Genomic DNA, 25166 nt, shown 5'->3' with positions numbered 1-25166 from the left:
ACCCCCAGCCCTCCCCCTTCCTACACCCCAATCCTCTGCCCCAGCCCTGAGCCCCCTCCTGTGCCCTGAACCCCTCATCCCCAGTCCCACCCCAGAGCCCAGACCCCCTCTATCCTAACTTTCTGCTCCAGCCCTGAGCACCTCCTCCCCACCACACACACGCCAAACCCCTCAACCCCACTCCTGCCACACACCACTCCATATTGGTGCACATAAAATTCATTCTGCACAGGGATGTAAAAAATTAAAGGGAACATTGATAATGTATTTTATGCAAGGTAAGTCAGGTGAGAGGTCATTGAAAAGGTTATGATTTGCTGAATGATTATCCTATTTGTATGCATGTATCATTTTTGTATCCAAAGTTATGAATATTGACTATATCTGTATTTCAAATGTAGTTACACCTGGGTAACACCCACTAGACCAGATACTTTCTGTCTAGATCACAGGGGATTTCAAACTGTAAAGCAAGTGAAGCTTGCCCCTTAATTTGCAGCCTGCTTATATCATCTCTTAGGGTGAAAATCTGCTATTAATATACTTAGATTGGATACAAAGTTTAGTTTGCATTTTTTGTTTATTTGCTAGGTAATCTGCTTTTATCCGTTTGTCATCACTTGTTAACTATAAAAAATTTAAAATGATTAACTTATTTTTGCTTTATCAGAACTCAGGGGCAAAAGGGTGTTGCACAGTCCCCTCCACATTGAGAGAGGGGGCAAATGTTATGAGCTTACGCTGTACAGTTCCCTGTGCAGCACAAGACAGTATAATTTTGGGTTTATATACCAGCAGGGATGAGTGCCTAAGGAGCTGGGAGTAGCTCTCCCATGCAGGGGCTGGACAAAGTCTGCTTGTAACTGCACCTGGGTGTGTCCCTACCTGTATGTATTTGTAAGCTGGAAGGCTTTGTAGCTTGTCAAAGTGGTGCAGTGTAAAAGGGATCCCAGAGGTACCCCAGTTCTAGGTGGTGCCCCAAGGGAACCCGTCACAAGGGCCTCACAGCACAGAGATTAAAGGTAAAAGGACACATACATGCGTCCACACAGGAGATTACTTGTAAAATCCTATCCATAGGTGGTAATATATTGTTTGTTTACTGGGAAATAAGGGTCATAATTTGAGTTTGGATTTGAGCTCCTTAATAGGTTATTAAAAACAAGAAACAAAGTGGCACCACATACAGACCACAGAAACTAAAAACCTGACTGAGCTTGAAAGCCACTAGCAGCTGTTTCTAAACATCCTGGAATAATAGGAATTATTTGGACTGAAATAGACACAAAATATATGTAGTGTACAGCTGCCAGAGCTTTCTGCATTTCAGAAAGTCACATGTATAAATATGTTCAAAGTGGTAAGTTTCTCTATAGTGAAAAGAGAAGACTAAAACTTGCAATGGTAAACTAGTAATTCATTAATCAGACAGATACTGAAACCAAGTATGTGCCATATTGGGGCAATCTTCAGAAAAAGATAACAGTTTATATACCAGAGGAGTTCTCTACAGGTAAAGCTGGGTGCTGATCTCCAACCTGCCTCTCTAATCCATTCAAAAATGCATCTGAAAAAAAGTCACTTTGTCTGCTATGACGACTACATCAAGCTCCTCACCAAATTGCTTCTCTGGCTTCTGCATCAAATTCAAAGGACTCATACCATCTTTCAAAGCCCTATGCTACTTTGCTCCTGCTAGCCCCTCAGCTACATCTTCCCCCTGCCTGGTTTCCTTTCCATGCCTAGTTCCTTTCCCAAACCAGTCTGCTATTCCTCCACTGACTCACTCCTTGAACACTTCCATGGGGTCTGTGCATCCTAGCTTTTCCCCTCAAATAAAGTCTAAAGAGATATGTTAATAGTGCTCATGCTGCAAGGTTTCATAATCGAAGCAACCACATGATCTTATTGTTATAACCCTTTACTTCCCTTCCCCAACCCTCACTATCTCTCTCATCCTTGCCTCGTGATAAACATACTGTAAGGCATGCTTTAATTTAGATAAGCGCGGTCAGGGCAGGAGTGTTCTCTTTTGTCTGTAAATCAAGGCACATTTCTGGTACTGTATAAAGAAAAATGAAGATCTATCTAAACTAGCCACCACCCTGTCAGCATGTATACAGCAGCTTTACAGAATAAGGCTTTGATGTCAATGCTAAAAAAGGGGATTCCCCTTCTCATGAGATTAAGTACTGTGCAATAGTTATCTCGCTGTAAAATCCTAGCTGAGACAAGGTCCCTGAAGTTTTTACCTGAAGGGAGGTTAATATTTTACTGTGCTGCCCCGGGTTTCACCTTGCCTAGTTTACCTACAGAGCCTTGTCTCCACTAAGATTTTACAGCAGGATTGATAATGGTACTTACTGGTAAGTTTAGCTATCCCATGATAAAGATGCACCATTTTCCCCTCTTCCCCACAGTACAGAAAAAGGCATCGATCTCTAATTTTTTTTTAATAGCCTGAGAAAACTAGACGAGCAGAGAAAATAGAAATCCAGCCTTTAGAGTACCAGTCTTGTGTATCCTTTGCCAGAGCAGTGTCTCCCTAATTTATAGCTATGCACACTTCTACAGGGTGTATTTGAGAAATAAAAAGCAGCTAGATAACTTACATCCTGCCTCTCATTGCTTTGGCTTTTTGTTCCTCTTCAAGGTTTCTTGGGGGAGTTGAAGGCGTCATCCCTTCATTTAAACACCCAGTGCCATCTTTTAAGCTTCCTCGATAAGTTCCTCCTTCTAGGGTCTAAAAAACCAAAGGATTATAGAACAAACATTATCCTTGAGCTACAACGCTAGAGTTACCTTCTGTTGCAATAGTCGCCTCGGCAATTGTGAGTAGGGGAAACTAAAAACGGATTGATGTTCAGTTATGTCCCCCACTGTCCCGCCTCAGAGATTTAGTTGAAACCAGTTTGGTTATATTTCAAGTGGATATAGAAAAAACAACCTGAAACCTACAGTCTGATTCACTGAAGCACAGCAGAAAGCATACACCATTAAGCACAGGATGAAAATGTTGGTTATGCTAAAAAACAAACATCTCAAAATTATTCAGAGCAATCTGCAAAGAGAAAAATCCCATTGCTCTCCAAAATCTGATAGAATTAGGCTACAAGCATATATAACGTTGTTCTATGGAAGATTAAATGAAGATACCTTCCAGAAAAGGAATATACAAAAACTGAAACATTGGTCTGAAACCCATTAAATATTACTGAGTTCAATGAGTGAGGGAGGAGGGGGAGGGAGAATAGATATCCTGCTATGAAAACCTCTAACAGAGTTAATAAACACTTTTTACATTTATCAGTCTCACTGTAATTTAAACCTTTTTGGTAGCTGTGAAATTTCTAGAAGTTCCCCTTCTTTTCTAGTGTCCTGCTTCTCCAGTCACAACAAGCCTATTTCATTCTGAAATATCTGTTTCCTTCAAATGCTCAACTTAGCCCTCATCCAAGAGCATACAACCCTGAGGATGACACTTTCCCCAACCAGATACTACCTCTGTGTGCTGAAATTTCAGACTGATAAAGCACCGAAACCAAATTACTACTTCTACTGTGGAATCACTTTACCAGATAAAGCTGGTTCCACAGATTCGTAGGAATTCCAGCACTGCTTGTTTTCTTATTCTCCTCACCCTTAAAATGAGTGCAAGAAAATGAACTTTCAGATTCAACATAGGTCTGCCTCAACTCTGACTTTTTCACTGAGCAAAACTTGTTTAAGCTGTAGCATTTGCCCAAGTTTACAGGCCCAGGGATGTTTTACCCTATAGAGGATTGTTTCAAGCAACAATTAAAGGAAGCCAAAATCATCTCTTCCACACTATAAGCAACTGCCCAGTAGAAAAAAGATTGAAAATTGCAAATGCATTACAGTAAATTCTAGAATAGACTAAAACCAGAGGATTTGTGGTGCTTCCACCATGGTAGAGATGAGAACAAAACTGATGAGAAATTTTTTTTAATAGCAGAAGAGGAAGTGACAGTTTTGATGAACCTTATTGAAATTAAAGCACCATCTATTATACATTAAGAAGTTAAACAATTTCGCTATTTAGTAGGAATGCAGATTCATTAACATTTTCAGAGAGACTTAGGTCAAGAAATAACTGACAGCTGCTTCATAGCTAAACTCCCATGGTAAAAAAAAATTACCATATGATGAATAAGGCCTTGCCTTTAATATAATCCAAATGTTTATGTCTGTTCTGATGAATGGCTCTTAGACACTAATATATGAAATTCATGGGTATCATACAGTTCAAAGGCTATACAATGCTTTGAAAATTTAACGGACTTTGTTGCAACATCTGCACAGAAGCTTGCAACTGCATTTAATTTTAGTTGTGGAGTAACAATTGTCAGAACTTCTACACTGAACTGGAGAGCCTAAAGGTTAATAAAAATTCAGCAGGTGCAAAGGAGCAAGGAAATAAGGCAGACAGTTGAACTCATGCTACAGAGACAAGTTATGCCTATTCTGTACATAATTTCCAGGACACTACACTTACCAGCTTACTTTTGACCAACTTTTCTATTGCACTGACAAGATCCGCAGCAGTTGGGACATCAGAGGAGCTCTGACGAGCAGCTAGCAAAGAGGAGGACTGCAAGACACCAGTTTGCAAAGGAAAAGCAGGTTAGCAGGATGAGAAGGGGTTAGGAAAGTGACCAAACCAGCAATCAGCGAGGTAACGTTTGGGACTCAAGCAGGAAGAACATGGGCGTGTGAGGATCACATGCATGGTGTCAGGTAGCTGACTGTCACCAGACTAGCAAAGCAAAGAATTAGCACTAGAATTCTGGGTGGTATTTCTGTGCAGGGTTCAAAACTTAGTTGCTAAAAGAACACTGTGCGGGGCTGGCCTGACCAGCTTGCCTGAGCCTCCCCATGGGACTGGCCCAAGTCATTTGCCCAGCGCCCCCCGTGTGAAACTGGGGCTGGCGTTGCTGCTTGCTCAAGCCCTGCCTCCCCCTCTGCATAAGACTGGCATAACCTTTTTTTTTTTTTGGGGGGGGGGGGGGGGAACAAAGGGGAATTTTTCCCATTTGCTCATGCCAACTTGATCAGGGACAAATGCCCACTTTCATCGTAATAATAAATAATAGGGACAGCCAGGACAGGGCTTTAAAAAAAAAAAAAAAAAAAAAGAAAGGACAGTTCCAGCCAAAATAGGACATATGGTCACCCTATAACTTAGGAAAGCAAGTTTCCTTACCCATGTTGCAAGTCACAGGTAGATTATAATGAATAAATACTTTAAAATTCAGTTTTTTCCTTTCAAGGAACTCAATAGCTTTACGGACACTACAAAACTGATCTTGCTTACACAAAAGGTAGACAATACCATTACCTTGATTTTAGAAGTGGGAAAGTGAAGGCACACAGGGTTTAAAAAAACATTTTCAAGTAGTAAATGAGAGCTGTGGATGACCAGTACTCCTTGGGAAAACATAAATAAGTCAGGCATCAGGTGTCTGGTGTTGAGCATCCAAAAACTGAGGCAAAGTCAACAATGTGGGCAAGGAATTTAGTCAGTTTCACTTGCTGGTTCTCATACATTAGCACCATTCTGCAACATTTGGGTTGCAGAGGTTTTTTGTTTTTTTTTAAATTTTAAAACTATGGCCACGCCTATACTAGGGGTTCGGCAGGCCCAGCTGTCAGCGATGTGAACAAATGCAATCCCTGACCAACATAGCTAGGCCAGCAAACTGAGACAATGTGTAACCCCACCCCACCCCCAATTTCTGCTAGGTGGCCTGCCCCCCAGGCCTCCCCATCCCCCGGCATTGCCACATGTCCCAGTTAGAAAGCCTCTGTTCTAGATCAGAGGAAACACATGTGGCAATCATGTGCCCCCCCCCAAAACCTTTAAATTGTGCCCCCCCACACACTCTCAAGGGTTATGCATCGCACCCACCAGAAAAAGCCCCCAGTATAGATTCAGTGATACTGGCAAAGCTGAACCAACGTAGCTTGTTCTGCTCAGGTGTGTGTGTGTGAGGGAGGGTGGAGGTGGGGGGGGGGGGAAGGGGGGTAAAGTTTGCCAGCATAAGCCAGGTCCACACTAGGAGTGCTTTGCCAGTACAGCATACCGATGTAGGAATACCTGTAAGGTGATACTACTCGGGACCAGGCCTATGAAAGGAAAAAGTGCTTCAAACACACCCCTATGTTCAAAGAAACATCTCTACAGGTATTAGCTTTCTATTGCGTCTTACAAAACCCTAATATTTTTGAACTTGGGTGCCCAAAGTTCAGCACCTAAATCCATATTTAGCATCTACACTAAAAAAAATAAAATAAAATAAAGGGCTCTAGTTGTAAATGATGAGCACCCACAATGGAGCACAATCAATAGGCGCTATGAACCTCCAGCACCCCGAAGACAAACTCCCCTAGGTGAGAAGAGTCAGGCTGATAGAAGAGAGCTATACTAGCTCATCTGCAGTACAGGATAAATGCATTTTCAGACAAGTGCTGACTGCAACTCTGTGCCCCTTGATAATAGGTTCTGTGCATGCTTTAATGGCAGCCAGCTATAAAGATTCAGCTGCCTTTACAGTCTATCCCATTAGAATTATTAACGGCTTATTTATCTCCTCAGTCACTTAGTGAAGTGGGGGGGCGGGGGGAAGAGAAGAAAGAAGGGTACTGCTTCAATGAAGTCACTATTCAAGCTCTAGTAAGTGCACACTGGAGATTAAGAAGTGTTGGAGAATGAGACCCAGGAGAAGTGACACTGAAGATTAGGCATGTGGCCATCTCATTAGACAAACTATTGTGGGAGTCAGAATACTGACAGGGGAGGGCTTGCTTCTGTTGAATGATACGGCAGCAGGGAAAGGGGGAAGAGGAGACTCATCCTACCAACTTTTCTTGAGGCAGTACAGAAAATGTGAACATATTGCCATTCTCTTTTGTAATTTTGCTTTCACCCAAGTGACGCATCTAACAGCTCTAATTAAAAACACAAAGTTACAGATTATCAGGTTGTTAGTTTACTATTCAACAGAGGAATTACATTCTGGTTTTGAAGCTAATAATCTTTAAATTTTTATTCAAGATTACATGCAGATGTTGAAGTAGGAGAGGCATCTCTAGCAAAAAATGACTGACAGGCAGGGCTCTGAAGAGAGGAAAAACAGCTGGATGTTTAAGCCACCATTTTCAAATGTAGGTGCATAAGTAAGTGGGTCTGATTTTCAGAAGTGCTCAACACCTGTAGCTCCCACTTATTTCAAGTAGCGTTGAGCCTGCTCAACGCTAGCGAAAAGTCAGCAATGTAGGTACCTCAGTGGTGATTAGATGCTTAATACTGAGCACTTCTGTTTTTTGCATTTATATTATTTTACATCTTCAGACCACTGTAGAGACAGTAAGCCAAAGTTGAGGGGAGGGGGAAAGATGTAGCACAGGGAGAGGAGGGGATGATTTGTGCCAATACTGGAACTTTTAAATGGTTTCACAAGAAAAAAAGTCTTGATATGGAATTAAAAAATTAAAATGCACAAGTCTTCCAGCTTCAAATGAAGGTAAACTAGATTCTCTTTGACAATGGGTGTTTACAGGAACAACTGAAAGTAGTGTTAGAATTTCCCCATATGCAAGCTGTGTTCCTCATTATGGTAGTCAAGGGCCTCACAATCAGCACGTGCAGAAACACAATATTCCAGTTAGATAGGGAACAGAATGGAGCTAATCACCGACTTTCTCCAGCCAAACCAAAAAAGTTTAAAAACAAAAACAAACAAACAAAAAAAAGTTCCTTTTAAAAAGAAGAATTTTTCCTTGCCAAAACCAAAAGGCAAAGAAATTAAAGTGTTTTAATGTCATTTCAAAATGGAGTGTTAATTTGAAAATACTTGGTTTCAAGAACATCAATACGTTTTGTTTTGATGTGTCTGAAGTTTTTCCCCTGCACCCCGCTCAATTTTTTGGCTGAAACTATTCCTTGAATTTACAACTAGTTGTGATGCCCTGAAAAGTGTGGCTTTTGGCAAGTTTGCTATTCGTTAAGAAAAAGTGTGGCCAGCTCTAATAGGGAAGTACTATTATTCTGGTTTTACAGATAGACAACTGAGGCACAGCGACTAAGCAATTTGCTCAAGAAGTCTGTGGAGGAGCAAGGAATTGAATCCAGGCCGCCCAAGTTCCATATTAGCGTTCTATACCAGACCATCCTTCTTCTCATAAAAGACAGGACCTCAATGCAGAGTAGAGTAAAGTTGTCTTTGTCAGGCAAGTCAGACGCACAGTTTCCAGCGAGTGGAGAAGGCCCATACCAGGGCTGTTTACACAAGGGTGAATGTTTGAAGGGGAGTGCGTCGACCTGCATTTTAAAACACCTAATTCTGGATCCATGCTCAAAAGTTAGAATACAAGCCAAGTCTGCCAGTTATTCTCCTTTGGGATGGGGGAAGTAATCAGGATGCCAAAAGGCTCTGTAAAGTTTATCTATATGGAGAAGATAACAGATTAGTTCATCAGCATCAAGTGTTAGAGGTTCACGCATGCACCATAGACCCTAAAATCTCCCGGCACATTAATCATCAGAAGTTGTGACCGGAGGCATGAGACAGATTAAAAACAAAATTAAATTCTGCAGGCAACCAGCCAGGAGCAGACTAACACCATACTGGCATAGATCCAAAGCTTTGCTCCCCCGCCACCCCTTACCCCTCCAAACAGCCAGCAGTACATGCAATAACATAAGGTCAAGAGTCCATGACTCCCAGCTGCTGCCTGCCCATCTTGCTGCCTCCACCCAATGTTGTAACAGAAGCTGACAGATGAGAGGAGTGCCCCTGAATCCACCCTGTATCACTCTGATCCATGGGTCCATGCACTGGCTAGCTAGCAGAGACTTGCTGCTCACTGCCCTTTCTGAAGCTCCTAACCAGCGATAATCCTCCCCAGAACCAGCAGGTTTTGGGGATGACTTCCTGATCTCTCCCATTTTTGCCTCTTTGCACACATTAACTAACTGGATCTTGAGCGGTGGGAAGTATAGTGTTAAAACAGATGCCACGAGGAAAGAAAGGAAGCTGCTTACAGGAGAACAGATTTGTATGAGTTGACAGAACAAGGGAAAAAATAAAATATGTAGACAAGACAGACAACCAAGGCAATTAAGTGAAAACAAAGCAGATCCATGGATCAAATTCACAGGTTAAAGTCTCCCCTCACTCCAAAGCAAACTGAAATAATCCAAGGATTCATTTTATACACCACTATGTCATTCACCACAACAGAATGCCTCCAGCAGCCTCTCCATCACATGCAGCTAAATGGCACTAACAATAAGTAAAACACCCAAAAGGGCCATAGAGCTCACTTTCCAAAACATAGGCACCTTAATATCCACATGGGGTGATTAAATGGACATTCAGGCACCTAAACAGTAATCTGGGTGCCTGAGTCTCCAAATGGCTAGTCTAAGATGCCCAAGTTTGAAATCTGGGCCTGTAGTAGCAGAAATACAGATAGCACAATAGAAGAGAAAAACCTATTGACAAGTAGCCTATCAGCATGATGCACAAGCATGGGAAAGAACTGAAGATTCCTATAGGACCTAAATTGTTGCTCCAGTGCATAACAAGAGAAGTTGGCTTTGGTTTTCTTTTTTTGGTCAGGCGAGTGAATACCCCCAGTTGTCTCTGGAAAGACCCAGCAAATAACACTTTGAATTTAATATAGCACTTTTCAAAGTTCCAAAGCAGTTTAGAATGGTGCATAAGGACCTTTCTCCCCATTTCACAGACAGGAAAGCTGGGGCACAGAGAAGTGAAGTGACTTAACTGAGGTCACACAGGAAGACACTGGCAGGACTTGGATTAGTGCCCAGGTCTCCTGACTCCCAGTCAGTTTCCTTTCTGGATCTCCTGCATATGATGATACTACATCTGCCCTATTCACTGGGGCCAAAACAGTCACCAACCACCCACCCCAGTGTGGAATTTAAGTTATAGAAAATTTTAACACAAAACAAAGCAGCAGCATCCTTATGCACCAAAGCAAAGACTACACAGCTGGATTGCTCAGCAGACACCATTTTCTTAAAAGCTATTCAGTGAAGGGTTCTGAACAGTGACACCACAAGAAAATTGTCCACTGTAACCTGACTGACCTATGTATACTGGAAGAATTATTCACTATTAACAATATAGTCAAATGAATAAAGCACAGTCATTTGGGGAACCACAACTAGCCAACAAACTGGTTAGCAGCAAAGCCCTACCATTTCATCCTGCGTAGGGTCATTGTCAAAAATCTTCATAGGAGGAGGAAGCGGTGTGTGGGATTCTTCATCTGGCTCATCTTCTCCCCAACCCTTCTTACTCTTCTGAAAGCAAGATCATCGTTAGACACAAAAAGGCTGGTTATACGAACACACCACTTCAAAGCCTAGCTAGCTACCTTCATGCTTATTTCTAATACAATTGCTCTATCAACACAGATACGGGGCAGGGAGGATTATGGATAAGTCTGGCTGCCATGACAAAGGGAAGTCATAGTAAATATTTTTTTCACTATTGAGAGATCAGCCAGGGACAATATACTCTTCCAAAGCAAGTTGTTGAAAGCCATTAAATAACAGTTAATGGAACACCTAAGATTTTTTTTTTTTTATTTACCTCTATTGCCTTACAGAGGCCACATCTAATTTACATTAATAAAAGGTAACGTAAAGCTTTGAATTTCTTATCTCCCCATGCATTCAAATAGCGCGACCATTTTCTGTTCAACTTTCAAGCTAGAGCTGCTGACAGGATGGATCACGAAGTAACATTCTAGTCAGTGTGACACAGGGAGACAGTGGCCATTATTGCTGCAGATAAATATATTTAACAGCAAAAAAAGTTGGTATGGCTTACAAAAGTTAGTGTTTTCCTTTAATAGAAAAAATGTCAGTTTAAAATAAATATAGGTATCAGCATAAATTGTTAATCATTGCTCAAGAATGCTTACTGTGCATCTTAATCTGGAACATCTTGTTTAGTAATTAAATTGAAACAAACACCAAACATCCTGGTGTACAATAATTTTGAAAGTTTTAGCCCGAATTAATGTTAGATATTCAAGATGGCAGGATCATATCTGTGGTATAAATATAATCAATTTTGTTTTAGTTATTCTGAAAAGATATTACATCTTTCATAATCACAGTAGTTTTCCTGTAAGCACAAGAGGAGGTTCTCCACTACTCCACTCAGCCCCCTCACCTAATTTAGCACACTTTCAAGTGAAAGTGAATGAGAACGAGGCACCATTATTTCAGAACAGTGAGTGTACACAGTCAGGAACAGCTGTTCCTGACTATGTATAGATACATCCTTATTGTGGATTGGCAGACAGACATCACTGAATGCTCTCTGCCCAAGATGCAGTCTCATCTACATTACTGTTAATACATACCTCATCTGCACTGTCCCCTTGAGGAGTGGTCTCATCACCAGGCTTTGGTGAACCCAGGTCAAAGCTCTTCCTGCCATCTCGCACTTTCTTCTGTTTTTTGAGGTTACTCTCAGCCTTCCCACTGTTCAGCCGACGCACAGGACTTGTCAGCCATTTTTTCAGTGTGTTTGTTGAACGCTTTGGGCCAGGAGAGCTCTGGATTGAGTTAAGGGATGACTGAGGCTGCAAGTTGGCCACCGATTCTGACTTCCCTCCATTTTCACCAGAGGAGACTGAATATGCATCTGAAGGAAACAAAACAGATGACTGATGACACTGCCTGCTGGCTTTCTGGGACTACCCTCAATTAGGATGTACCATGTTACTGTGCATGGGGATTTGTGCAAAGCAGAACAAAATAAATGTGTCAAGTGTTGAACAAGTCAGTCTGTTTTCTTCAGAAATTAATTTTATAGCACACCTATATTTACTGCACACCTGATTGAAAAAGATGGTTAAGATTCCTCTAAATCCTATATACTTCTCATTTCCCTCCATATTACCTGTACTTGTGAATCACCACAGACAATAGATGCAACTAGATTTTCTCAGTTCCTACCCCAGACTCCACTGTGAAGTGAGAGCAAGGCACAAAATAGCTACAGCAACAGCTACTACCATAAAGCTTTTCCAGCCATCAGCACCTAGTCAGTCTGTTCCATTTTGTTTCAACTGGAAACTTAAGTGATCGTAAGTACGTACTGTGTGTGTCTTCTGTTAGCTATACAATGATGGGTTTTTAGGCTGTGTCCCTGAGCTTGTGCTAGCTTCTTGCAAGAAGTGGGAAAGTAAAGTATAGCTTAGAGAACTGCTTCAGAAGTCATTCCTGACAGGCTCCTCTTTTTGCACATTCCCTCCTCCTGCTCAGTAAACAATGTCCTTGGTTTGAGTGAAGCCCTTGCATGTTTGATCTGGATCAGTAGTGGCCGGCTCTAGATTTAAAAGCGAATCATGCTGAGCAAAACTGACATCTTTAGATCTGGCAAAAAGGTGAACATCACTCCATTTATTTCAAAGCATTGAAACTTATTTTAGAAAAACAGGATTAGGAATTTTGTACAGATTCCACTTGGGTAGCTGGATTTTGTTTTCAGGACAGCAGAGGTTATATTACTGTATCTTTTAAAGATTAGCAAGGAGCTAGGCCGTAGGGCAGCCGGGGAAAGTAGTGGGCAGAAGCTCTACAGCCAAAGGGAGACTACAGTGTTCCTTCAGCGTACAGAAGAAAGTGACACTTTGCCATTGCCTGATTAAATCAGCCAGACATTACTGAAGTTGAATTGAAAGTGTTGTTCAGTGTACCAGGTCTGCTTCCCCCAGTGCAGACGGAAGAGCACCCAGCATATGCGGATCCTGGGGTGGCATAAAGTCATTGCAGAAGCTCTTATTATTATCTTGTCTTTCCTACCCCACGAACAGCGCAGAGTAAACAGCCAGGGAATAGAGAATGCGGGTGGGTTGGGTTTAGTGTGCGGGTGGGCTATAATATACAGGAGGTCAGACTAGATGATCTGGTGCGCCTCTCTAGCCTTAAAACCTACTCTCTCCCTCTCTATACCCCTGAAATTCCAAGCTGCCTGGCGGCTGTTGATATCTGACAAAATAGCAAAGTCCTAGCTTGTACCAGGTGATTGATACATAGTGTGACCAGACAGCAAGTGTGAAAAATTGGGGGGGGGGGGGAGAAGAGAGGAAAAAATAGCCTATATATAAAGAACCAAAAATCGGGACTGCCCCTATAAAATTGGGACATCTGGTCACCCTATTGGTGCAGGCACTTGCTGGCTCTAGGATTGGTTGGAGCTCAAAACTGACATAATGGCTCTGTGGATCAATAATAGGATAATGGGCCCTTTACCTCCAAGGCTGCAAGTTCAAATCCACCCCAGGTCAATAAGGACTAAAAGTTCACATCTTGACTATTCAGCAGATGGTGTGAAAGGAGGTATGACTGGTACTCAGTAAATGGTTTTGCACATCACTAAAACCACCACCACATTTGGCATCCTCTCTGGCAGGCACAGCAGCAAGACTGAATTACACATATCCAGAGAATTGTGAAAATTGCCCTTTCTTCTCAAACTGATTCTACAAGAGAGGCTGATTAGGTTATGGGGAACCTACTCCAATGGGAGACCATTGCACAGCACAGGTTGCTGTCAGAATGCTTTCCCTTTTCCTTTAATCTCATGTGTTTTACAATACTGGAGACTTAAAATCCCACTTGCCCTACAGGAGTTTCCTGCTCATAGGGCAAATTCCATAGCATAACACTGATTTCCCACAAAACAAGCCATTTTTCCCTTCAGGACAAGTTCACCTTACTTGTTTCATTTGTTGTTTTGTTTTCCTAATGTCAGAGTCTTGTTCTGACAAATTGTGATTATACTGCAATGAATTCAATGGGTAGTGATCACTAGATTTATTTACCTTTCCATCAGTGCCTCAGTAAAAAGATTCAAGATGGCTGATCTGCTGGAGTTTGTTTTGGATCATAATGTTACTTTGAATGTAAGTTAGGGGCTTCTTTTCATGTTTGGCTGTGCATGCTAACATCTGCTGTTAGAATCCCCTCCCAACAAGCATAGTACCCTTTGGCCTTGAATACCCTGCAAATGGGGCTAGCCCCGACAGGATTTGTGCGCAGTACACATTTAAATTGAGAAACAAAAGAATCCACTCTTCATGGCCACCAAAGTGACACCTTCCATGAGCCCATGAAGGAGTTTTGTACAGGACAGTAACTTTAAAAGTTATTTTAACTGCTAGAGTAGCTAGTCTGGGCAAAGACAGCTTCCTGGAAACAGATGGCTGTTCTGTTTCAAAGTGGAATATTTCAGTAGTAGAAACTTTGCTGAGTGAAGAGATGTGGAAAGTTTGCATTCCACAGCTAACATGCAGGGAGTTTAAACTGGAGAGGGAAGGGAACTTATGTCCTGCATGTTGCTCAAAAATGCAAAGTTACTATTCTAAAACCTTGAATTTTGCTGACACAACAGGGTATGCTGATAAAGTTTGGCTTTCAAAGGAACACGTGAGTTCTGTGAATGGAAAGTGTCTGAAGCCTATCAGACAGCAGATAAGCTAGCCTCTGAAAACAGCTCTGTAAGCCTCCCTTGTACCTATTTAACATTAGTTGATTAACACAAAATAGGCTGAAAATAAAATCAATAGTAACTGACTGAAGCCATGCATTTTCATAGATAAGGCTGGTTCTTTGACCTTAAAAGGAAAGGAGTCAAAGTTGGTGGGCCCAAAAAACAAACAAAAAAAAACCCACCCCCACAACTTTCTCCCCCCTCCCCCGCCTTTGGAACAAGACATTCCAAAGGGGCCGTCTATCATCTGGCCATTTTCAAACTAGTTCTTCCTTTCCCCGCTCCAGCAGAGAAGTGATAATCTGGGCATTCTTAATGTTTGAGGAGCCAAACTTCAGCTTCTCTTAGCCTATTGCAAACTAAATAATCCCCTCCATTGTTCATAAATTAACTCTAAACATGCAGTAAAATGCTTTGTTTAGTGACCTAAAATTGTAAAATAGTAACCCTCTCCCTCCAGAGCGGCTCTCTGCTGGCAAAAATATTACTACTTTATAAACTTGGACCAAATTGGTTAAACCAGGAAAGATAACAGAACTAGAATTAATTTGCAAACTGGATACAATTAACTTAGGCTTGAATAAAGACCGGGAGTGGATGGGTCATTACACAAAGTAAAATTATTTCCCAAAGTTTATTTTCCTCACCCCCACCCCCCCACTGTTCCTCAGACGTTCTTGTCAACTGCTGGAAATGGCCCACCTTGATTATCACTACAAAAGGTTCCCCTCCCCCTGCTCTCCTGCTTAATAGGTCACCTTAAGCGAAAAGAAAAAAGGAGTACTTATGGCACCTGAGCCCTGGTCTACACTAGGACTTTAGGTCGAATTTAGCAGCATTAAATCGATGTAAACCTGCACCCGTCCACACGATGAAGCCCTTTATTTCAACTTAAAGGGCTCTTAAAATTGATTTCCTTACTCCACCCGACAAGTGGATTAGCGCTTAAATCGGCCTTGCCGGCTCAAATTTGGGGTACTGTGGACACAATTCGACGGTATTGGCCTCCGGGAGCTATCCCAGAGTGCTCCATTTTGACCGCTCTGGACAGCACTCTCAACTCAGATGCACTGGCCAGGTAGACAGGAAAAGAACCGCGAACTTTTGAATCTCATTTCCTGTTTGGCCAGCGTGGCAAGCTGCAGGTGACCATGCAGAGCTCATCAGCAGAGGTGACCATGATGGAATCCCAGAATCGCAAAAGAGCTCCAGCATGGACCGAACGGGAGGTACGGGATCTGATCGCTGTATGGGGAGAGGAATCCGTGCTATCAGAACTCCGTTCCAGTTTTCAAAATGCCAAAACCTGTGTCAAAATCTCCCAGGGCATGAAGGACAGAGGCCATAACAGGGACCCGAAGCAGTGCCGCGTGAAACTGAAGGAGCTGAGGCAAGCCTACCAGAAAACCAGAGAGGCGAACGGCCGCTCCGGGTCAGAGCTCCAAACATGCCGCTTCTATGATTAGCTGCATGCCATTTTAGGGGGTTCAGCCACCACTACCCCAGCCGTGTTGTTTGACTCCTTCAATGGAGATGGAGGCAATACGGAAGCAGGTTTTGGGGACGAAGAAGAAGATGATGAGGAGGTTGTAGATAGCTCACAGCAAGCAAGCGGAGAAACCGGTTTTCCCGACAGCCAGGAACTGTTTCTCACCCTGGATCTGGAGCCAGTACCCCCCGAACCCACCCAAGGCTGCCTCCTGGACCCAGCAGGCGGAGAAGGGACCTCCGGTGAGTGTACCTTTTAAAACACTATACATGGTTTGAAGGCAAGCATTTGAAAGGATTACTTTGCCCTGGCATTCGTGGCTCTCCTGGATATACTCCCAAAGCCTTTGCAAAAGGTTTCTGGGGAGGGCAGACTTATTGCGTCCTTCATGGTAGGACACTTTACCACTGCAGGCCAGTAACACGTACTCGGGAATCATTGTACAACAAAGCATTGCAGTGTATGTTTGCTGGCGTTCAAACAACATCCGTTCTTTATCTCTCTGTGTTATCCTCAGGAGAGTCAGATATAATCCATGGTCACCTGGTTGAAATAGGGTGCTTTTCGTCAGGGGACACTCAGAGGAGCCCATTCCTGCTGGGCTGTTTGCCTGCGGCTGAACAGAAATGTTCCCCGCTGTTAGCCACAGGGAGGGGGGAGGGTTGAGGGGGTAGCCACGCGGTGGGGGGAGGCAAAATGCGACCTTGTAACAAAAGCACATGTGCTATGTATGTAATGTTAACAGCAAGGTTTACCCTGAAAGAGTGTAGCCAGTGTTTTATAAAATGTGTCTTTTTAAATACCGCTGTCCCTTTTTTTTTTTTCCCTCCACCAGCTGCATGTGTTTCAATGATCACAGGATCTTCTCCTTCCCAGAGGCTACTGAAGATTAGAAAGAAAAAAAACACACTCGAGATGAAATGTTCTCCGAGCTCATGCTGTCCTCCCACACTGACAGAGCACAGACGAATGCGTGGAGGCAAATAATGTCAGAGTGCAGGAAAGCACAAAATGACCGGGAGGAGAGGTGGTGGGCTGAAGAGAGTAAGTGGTGGGCTGAAGAGAGGGCTGAAGCTCGAATGTGGCGACAGCGTGATGAGAGGAGGCAGGATTCAATGCTGAGGCTGCTGGAGGACCAAACCAGTATGCTCCAGTGTATGGTTGAGCTGCAGCAAAGGCAGCTGGAGCACAGACTGCCACTACAGCCCCTGTGTAACCAACCGCCCTCCTCCCCAAGTTCCATAGCCTCCACACCCAGACGCCCAAGAACGCGGTGGGGGGGCCGCCGGCCAACCAGCCACTCCGCCACAGAGGATTGCCCAAAAAAAAAAGAAGGCTGTCATTCAATAAATTTTAAAGTTGTAAACTTTAAGTGCTGTGTGGCATTTTCCTTCCCTCCTCCACCACCCCTCCTGGGCTACCTTGGTAGTCATCCCCCTATTTGTGTGATGAATGAATAAAGAATGCATGAATGTGAAGCAACAATGACTTTATTGCCTCTGCAAGCGGTGATCGAAGGGAGGAGGACAGGGCGGTTAGCTTACAGGGAAGTAGAGTGAACCAAGGGGCGGGGGGTTTCATCAAGGAGAAACAAACAGAACTTTCACACCGTAGCCTGGCCAGTCATGAAACTGGTTTTCAAAGCTTCTCTGATGCGCACCACACCCTCCTGTGCTCTTCTAACCACCCTGGTATCTGGCTGTGCATAACCTCCCACCCCGCCATAAACGTCTCCCCCTTAGTCTTACAGATATTGTGGAGCACACAGCAAGCAGTAATAACAGTGGGAATATTGGTTTCGCTGAGGTCTAAGCGAGTCAGTAAACTGCGCCAGCGCGCCTTTAAACATCCAAATGCACACACTACCACCATTCTGCACTTGCTCAGCCTATAGTTGAACAGCTCCTGACTACTGTCCAGGCTGCTTGTGTACGGCTTCATGAGCCATGGCATTAAGGGGTAGGCTGGGTCCCCAAGGATACATATAGGCATTTCAACATCCCCAACAGTTATTTTCTGATCTGGGAATAAAGTCCTTTCTTGCAGCTTTTGAAACAGACCAGAGTTCCTGAAGATGCAAGCGTCATGTACCTTTCCTGGCCATCCCACGTTGATGTTGGTGAAACGTCCCTTGTGATCCACCAGAGCTTGCAGCACTATTGAAAAGTACCCCTTGCGGTTTATGTACTCGCCAGCTTGGTGCTCCGGTGCCAAGATAGGGATATGGGTTCCGTCTATGGCCCCACCACAGTTAGGGAATCGCATTGCAGCAAAGCCATCCACTATGACCTGCACATTTCCCAGGGTCACTACCCTTGATATCAGCAGATCTTTGATTGCGTGGGCTACTTGCATCACAGCAGCCCCAACAGTAGATTTGCCCACTCCAAATTGATTCCCAACTGACCGGTAGCTGTCTGGCGTTGCAAGCTTCCACAGGGCTATCGCCACTCGCTTCTCAACTGTGAGGACTGCTCTCATCTTGGTATTCATGCGCTTCAGGGCAGGGGAAAGCAAGTCACAAAGTTCCATGAAAGTGCCCTTACGCATGCGAAAGTTTCGCAGCCACTGGGAATCGTCCCAGACCTGCAACACTATGCGGTCCCACCAGTCTGTGCTTGTTTCCCGAGCCCAGAATCGGCGTTCCACAGCATGAACCTGCCCCATTAGCACCATGATGCATGCATTGGCAGGGCCCATGCTTTCAGAGAAATCTGTGTCCATGTCCTAATCTCTCACGTGACCGCGCTGACGTCACCTCCTCACCCAGTATCGCTTTGCCAGGTTCTGGTGCTGCATATACTGCTGGATAATGCGTGTGGTGCTTAATGTGCTCCTAATTGCCAAAGTGAGCTGAGCGGCCTCCATGCTTGCCTTGGTATGGCGTCCGCACAGAAAAAAGGCGCGGAATGATTGTCTGCCGTTGCTCTGACGGAGGGAGGGGCGACTGACGACACGGCTTACAGGGTTGGCTTCAGGGAGCTAAAATCAACAAAGGGGGTGGCTTTACATCAAGGAGTATTTCAGGCAGGACTTCACGGAGGGTTCCAATAAGAAATGGTGCACCTAAGTTATTGTTCTTATTGGAACAAGGAGGTTAGCCTGGCCTCTGATTGATACATGGCTAGATTTCCCTCGCTGCACCTTCTCTGTGAGTGACTGCAGTGTGACCTAGAGAAATGAGTCCCCTAGATGGGGGAGGAGGCAAATGAGTACAAAACAAATCTGGTCTATTTCTTGTTTTGATCCACTCCATCTATCTTTTACATCTTTGGCTGGCAGCAGACGGTGCAGAAGGACTGCATGCCATCCACATCTCATGGCTGCTCGGCAGAAGATGGTACAGTACGACTGCTAGCCATCCTCATCTCTTGCCTGCCCGGCAGAAGATGGTGCAATATGACTGCTAGCAATCCGTATTGCCTGCCTGCTCACCATAAGACGGTTCAATAGGACTGACTGCAGGACTAAAGAGAATGACCTGGTCAAGTCACTCCAAATTTAGTTCCTGCGCCCATGTCTGCCCAGGCGCTCCCAGCCGACATGGCCAGGAGCACCTTGGACATGACGATGACGGCTACCAGTCGTATTGTACCGTCTGCTGCCACAAGGCAATGGGTTGCTGCTACTGTGTAGCAATGCAGTACCGCGTCTGCCAGCACCCAGGAGACATATGGTGACGGTTACCTGAGCGGGCTCCATGCTTGTGGTGGTATGGCATCCACACAGGTAACTCAGGAAAAAAGGCGCGAAACGATTGTCTGCCCTTGCTTTCACGGAGGGAGGGAGGGAAGGGGGGACTGACGATATGTACCCAGAACCACCCGCGACAATGTTTTAGCCCCATCAGGCATTGGGATCTCAACCCAGAATTCCAATGGGCAGCGGAGACTGCGGGAACTGTGGGATAGCTACCCACAGTGCAACGCTCCGGAAGTCGACTCTAGCCTCGGTACTGTGGAAGCACTCCGCCGAGTTAATGCACTTAGAGCATTTTCTGTGGGGACACACACACACTCGAATATATAAAACCGATTTCTAAAAAACGACTTCTATAAATTTGACCTTATTCCGTAGTGTAGACATACCCTCAGAGACTAACAACTTTATTTGAGCATAAGCTTTCATGAGCTACAGCTCGCTTCATTGGATGCATTCAGTGGAAAATACAATGGGGTACGAGTTTTTTCATGAAGTTGATAGATTTCCACGCCATACGGCTAAATTCAGTGCCTTGCATAATGACAGGTTTCAGAGTAGCAGCTGCCACTGTATTTTCCACTGAATGCATCTGATGAAGTGAGCTGTAGCTCACGAAAGCTTATGCTCAAATAAATTTGTTAGTCTCTAAGGTGCCACAAGTACTCCTTTTCTTTTAGGCTAATTTGGAGGATCTTTACTTAGGCAAATATCCCACAGTGGTCAAGGAAGACTCTGCCCTAGTGATGACTAAAGAATGGGACACAATTTATAGGGGTATTTAGAGGTATGTGTATTATATAAAAAACATACATTTTTTAATGTTACCCAATTTACCCTGGGACAGTACAAAAAATGGATACTACCATATGGTTCAGATACACCAGATTAACTACACATCATAAAATCATGGCTATATAAGGGCCACTGTTGCTTCCTGAGCATCTGTTTGCAGCCAAGTACCATTCTGTAGTGGCCTGCCTCAGTTTCCCTCCTCCCCCTATGCTGTAACAATGAAGTCACTTAAACAGCCTAGTCAAGAAGCCAAACACACTACTTTATGGCAGTATATCTCCCTACAGTAAAGCCTTCTGAAAGGAGCACTGGTACAATTGTTTAAAAGGCTCTTTCCTCAGAGCCCAGATAAAAAGCAATAATCCCAAAATTAAACAAAAACCACCACACTCCTCTTTAGGTTCCAGTCACAGCTCCTTCTACTTTAATGGCGCCTTAATTCTGTTATTGAGTGTCCATGGAGACTGAAGTGCTCTCCTACTGGTTTTTGAATGTTACAATTCTTGATGTCTGATTTGTGTCCAGCAACTACACACCACACAACAGAAACACTAACCCAGGAACCAACCCCTGCAACAAACCCCGTTGCCAGCTCTGCATATCTATTCAAGGAACATCATCATAGGACCCAACCACATCAGCCACACCATTAAGGGCGGTGTGGCTGATGTGGTTGGGTCCTATGATGATGTTCCTTGAATAGATATGCAGAGCTGGCAACGGGGTTTGTTGCAGGGGTTGGTTCCTGGGTTAGTGTTTCTGTTGTGTGGTGTGTAGTTGCTGGACACAAATCAGACATCAAGAATTGTAACATTCAAAAACCAGTAGGAGAGCACTTCAGTCTCCATGGACATTCAACAGAATTAAAAGTCGCCATTCTTCAACAAAAAAACCCTTCAATGAGAAACTGCAGAACTGGAATTAGTTTGCAAACTGGACACCATCAAATTAGGCCTGAATAAAGGCTGGGAGTGGCTGGGTCACTACAAAAAATAATTTTTCCCTCTGTTGATATTCACCGCTTCTTGTCAACTGTTAGGAATGGGCCACCCTAATTGAATTGACTTCGTTAGCACTGACCCCCTTCCCCCCCCACTCGGTAAGGCAACTCCCATTTTCCACTCCATGCACCTGATGAAGTGGGTTATATCCCACAAAAGCTTATGCCCAAATAAATTTGTTAGTCTCTAAGGTGCCACAAGGACTCCTCGTTGTTTTTACTGATACAGACTAACATGGCTACCTCTCTGAAACTTGCTCTCTCTCTCTGTGTGTGTGTTCATTCATTCTAGTGGTAAGGTTGCCACACCTCCAGGATTGTCCTGGAGTCTCCAGGAATTAAAGATTAATCTGTCATTAAAGATTGCTATGTGACTAAACCTCCAGAAATATGCCAAACCAAAAACTGACAACCCTATAGATGGTCTGAAAAGGGACTTTGGGTGCCTTGCTGTTTAGATGCCCAGTTTACTGAATCTTTTTACAGGGGCTTGATGTTCAGAAAGTCATGGAAAAAAAAAATCTGCTCTCTGAAAATTAGGCCCTCTGAAAGTGTGCCAAATTGAGCATCCAAGTCACTAGTCACTCTTGATAAAGTCTCCAGAAACTCCAAAAGTTCAGACCAGGTCAGATCTCTGATGGGGGAAAATTAAGTCAATTATTTTTTAGACTTATCAGTGGATTTTTTCAGTCTGAGGTCTTCAAATAGACTGAAATTCAGACAGCAAGATGTATCAAGTGCAACAGTGAGGATTTGCTATGACTCTCTCCTAGTCACAAAACTACAGGTGTGAATGTGCACTGGAAACAATTTCATTAAGATGATCCAGGTGAAGTGTGGAAACGATACAGAGTCACATTTCCTGTTACCCGTAAAGACTGATTAACTTTTGCCCTCACTTCAAGGACAGACTACGGGAACACCAGGTTCTTCTGGAACAGCTGCAGAGTACAGCAAATGGGCATATCCATGTATATCATAATGTCACCACTATGCCCGGACAGAACTTTTTAGATGTTTACCTGGTAAACCAAAATGTCTACATTGGGTTCAGTAGACTAATACGGCTGGATAAGTTTCCTGCCCAAACCACTCAGACACAAAAAAAGAGTGTGAGGGCCTTTCTACTTGAATATGGACACCGCTGACTCACATTAACAGGTCTTTAATACTCTTCGATCTGGTCCTGTTTCAAAGATTAGATCAAAGCCCAATAACAGATTATTAGTGTGCGTCAGCATGGTACAGATGGTCAGTTAGGGGATGGCAAGCTAGTATGGGGTAGATTCACAACCCAGCTTGCACCTCTAAACAAGTCTCTAAGAAATCTGTTGCTTGGCAACATGACAGTAGCAGATATTCACAGTCAGATTAAAAAGCCTTAACATTTGATGGTTTTGCACTGCTAAATTAGTGAACTTGTTTATTCTTGTTGCTAAAATGGACCATCTCCTAGATTTAAGGCTATTACTCAGAAAGAGGCCATTTAAATATAACATTCTGAATGAAAAATCAGAATTTCTGAGGATTCAGAGTATTGAAAGCATAGCCCTTGAAACGTTTCAAAAAGAGAATGTGGTGCCAGGTGACTAGTATAAGTCATTTCAATTTAACTTCCCCACCCCCTACACAGTAGGAACTAGAAGAATGTGATGACATTATGTTAGAAATATCTGATTCAGCATTACAGGCACTAGTCTCTCCAAGAGGTGCTGAAAAGACTTCTCACATCAAATTACAGAAAAGAAATCTTTTAGAGCCACACTATTCAAACTATCTAAAGAGAGAAACTAGTTCAGATGTCCCAAATGGCTTTTATTCTTGATAGCTAAGCATTAGAATAGCTTACAGCTGTAAAAATGTCAGTGACTTACAAAAGGATAAAATTCTGTTTTAAAGTCAGAAGAACAAGATCACAGTATCTTAATGTGAAGTTTAACTGGGATGACCTTACTATCTCAAAGCAATTTTCTGTAGCAGTGATGGACAACTGCAGGCTTCCTCAAAAAAACAAAACAAAAAAAACCACAGTGTAGGAATTTGATTTCTGTGTTGCATTTCCAAGTCATCTAAGCATCATTCCAGGTAGGGCAGAAGGATTGTACCTCAAGGATGTCAAATACAGTTAACAAGATTGTGTACCCCATTGGCAAACTCACTGAAGTCAATGGGACTATGCCTGTGAATAGCCACTCACTAGTGGGAGTAAAGGCTTCATGATCTCTCCCAATAAACAGTCAGTTGAGCTCTATTGTGCCTTCCAGATCCCACTTTCCATCTGCAGCAATTATTGCAAGAGAAATGATATCTCCTTTATGGTGCAGGGCTGAAATATCAGCCTAGGAGGAGAATATGGATTCCATTCAAGTTACCAGTTTTGGAGACCTTGAATTCCTTTGTACTTGAGTGTCTTGGAAAGCAGGGTTCTTCTGTGCCCACCGTGTGTGTGCAATGAGAACATTTGCATTAGCATTTATTTTTAAAATGTGCATTTACACAAAATCTTCATCTCAATCAGTGAGATGCTCACTCTTATTCTTGCAGTCTGTAACGTTCTCTTCCTTCCCAAGTACATCCCATTCCCAATGTACATACGGAATGGTCTCGAGTCTATAATTTAGGGACTGATTCAGGTTCCTTTATTCATACTAATACCTTACTTCTCATGCCACACCATTTAAAGTGAGGAGGACTAGCCAGGAGGTGAAGTTCTACTCAATGCATTTAAGGGTGGCTGAATAAGGCCGTTGGATTGCAAGCTCTTTTGGTCTTGCAGGTGTTTTTGTGTAAAGTATTTAGACATGCTAGTGGGTGCTAACACGCATTAAAAAACTTCAGTGTTTGGGAGGATTGAAATCTAGATCCAAGCTTTACAGCTTGAGTAGATTCTAGTCACTACATGCACCTACTGTGAATTTGCAGCAGAGTTCAAGAAACAATCCATCTACTTTGAATTCCTGGCCAACAACCTACTGCATTAGAGTCAGGTTTGTCAGTAAAGGAAGAAATCTTTCCATTGCTTATACAAAAGCAGCTAGTTACACTGCTAAAAAGCTAACATTTGTCAACATTCTATTATACAGAAGACCACCTTTTCAAATCAAAGCCACCACAAAAGGTTTCAGTGAAAAAGCCACAAGAATATGCAAATAGTCCTAAGCACCCACATAGATGGAGAAAGATGACAATTGGAGTGGGAATCATTTAAAATTAGAGTGGTGCTAAACTTTAACAAAACCTAGGCACAAAATTGTGCACATTTCAGATTTCCTTGTAGGTTCAGAATGCTGGTCAATTTTGTTAGTATTCATATGTTTCAAAAAGATGTGGCTGAATTTCAAGTAAGCTCAGGCAGAAGTCAGTAGAAACTCCATGCTACCTGAGTTCATGTCTGAAAATAAGTTCAGAGTCACCTGCAAAATTTTCACCTACCCTCCAAAGTATGGAAGATGTTTGGGTTCAGCATTTTACTTTGGGCCCATCTGTACTGAAGATCAGGCAGATGTTAGCAGTTTTCTATTTTATTTTTGGGGGCTCATCTGATGCCCCAACTCCAAGTAACACTGAAGAGGCATCAAATGAAGTTGCCAGAATTCTCACAGGTCAGTTTCTTGGGATA

General features: G+C 43.3%; 1 protein-coding gene across 9 annotated transcripts in view; it reads right to left on the bottom strand.

Moving 5' to 3' along the window:
- The window catches only part of KALRN (kalirin RhoGEF kinase), a 766757-nt gene that overhangs the window by 82444 nt on the left and 659147 nt on the right, over positions 1 to 25166 (bottom strand). For 3 of the 9 annotated variants that reach the window (XM_074967163.1, XM_074967165.1, XM_074967169.1), the window contains 4 exons: positions 11428 to 11711; positions 10250 to 10354; positions 4517 to 4612; positions 2613 to 2743 (listed from right to left, as the gene is read on the bottom strand). In XM_074967163.1, coding sequence (XP_074823264.1) covers positions 2613 to 2743; positions 4517 to 4612; positions 10250 to 10354; positions 11428 to 11711 — 616 coding nt within the window. The remainder of the gene's footprint in view (positions 1 to 2612; positions 2744 to 4516; positions 4613 to 10249; positions 10355 to 11427; positions 11712 to 25166) is intronic. The other 6 variants (XM_074967164.1, XM_074967170.1, XM_074967166.1 and 3 more) reach the window with 3 other exon arrangements.

The sequence above is a fragment of the Natator depressus genome, chromosome 11, assembly GCF_965152275.1.
Source record: "Natator depressus isolate rNatDep1 chromosome 11, rNatDep2.hap1, whole genome shotgun sequence".
NCBI classification, from domain to species: Eukaryota; Metazoa; Chordata; order Testudines; family Cheloniidae; genus Natator; species Natator depressus.
This window is presented reverse-complemented; position numbering and strand designations above follow the sequence as displayed.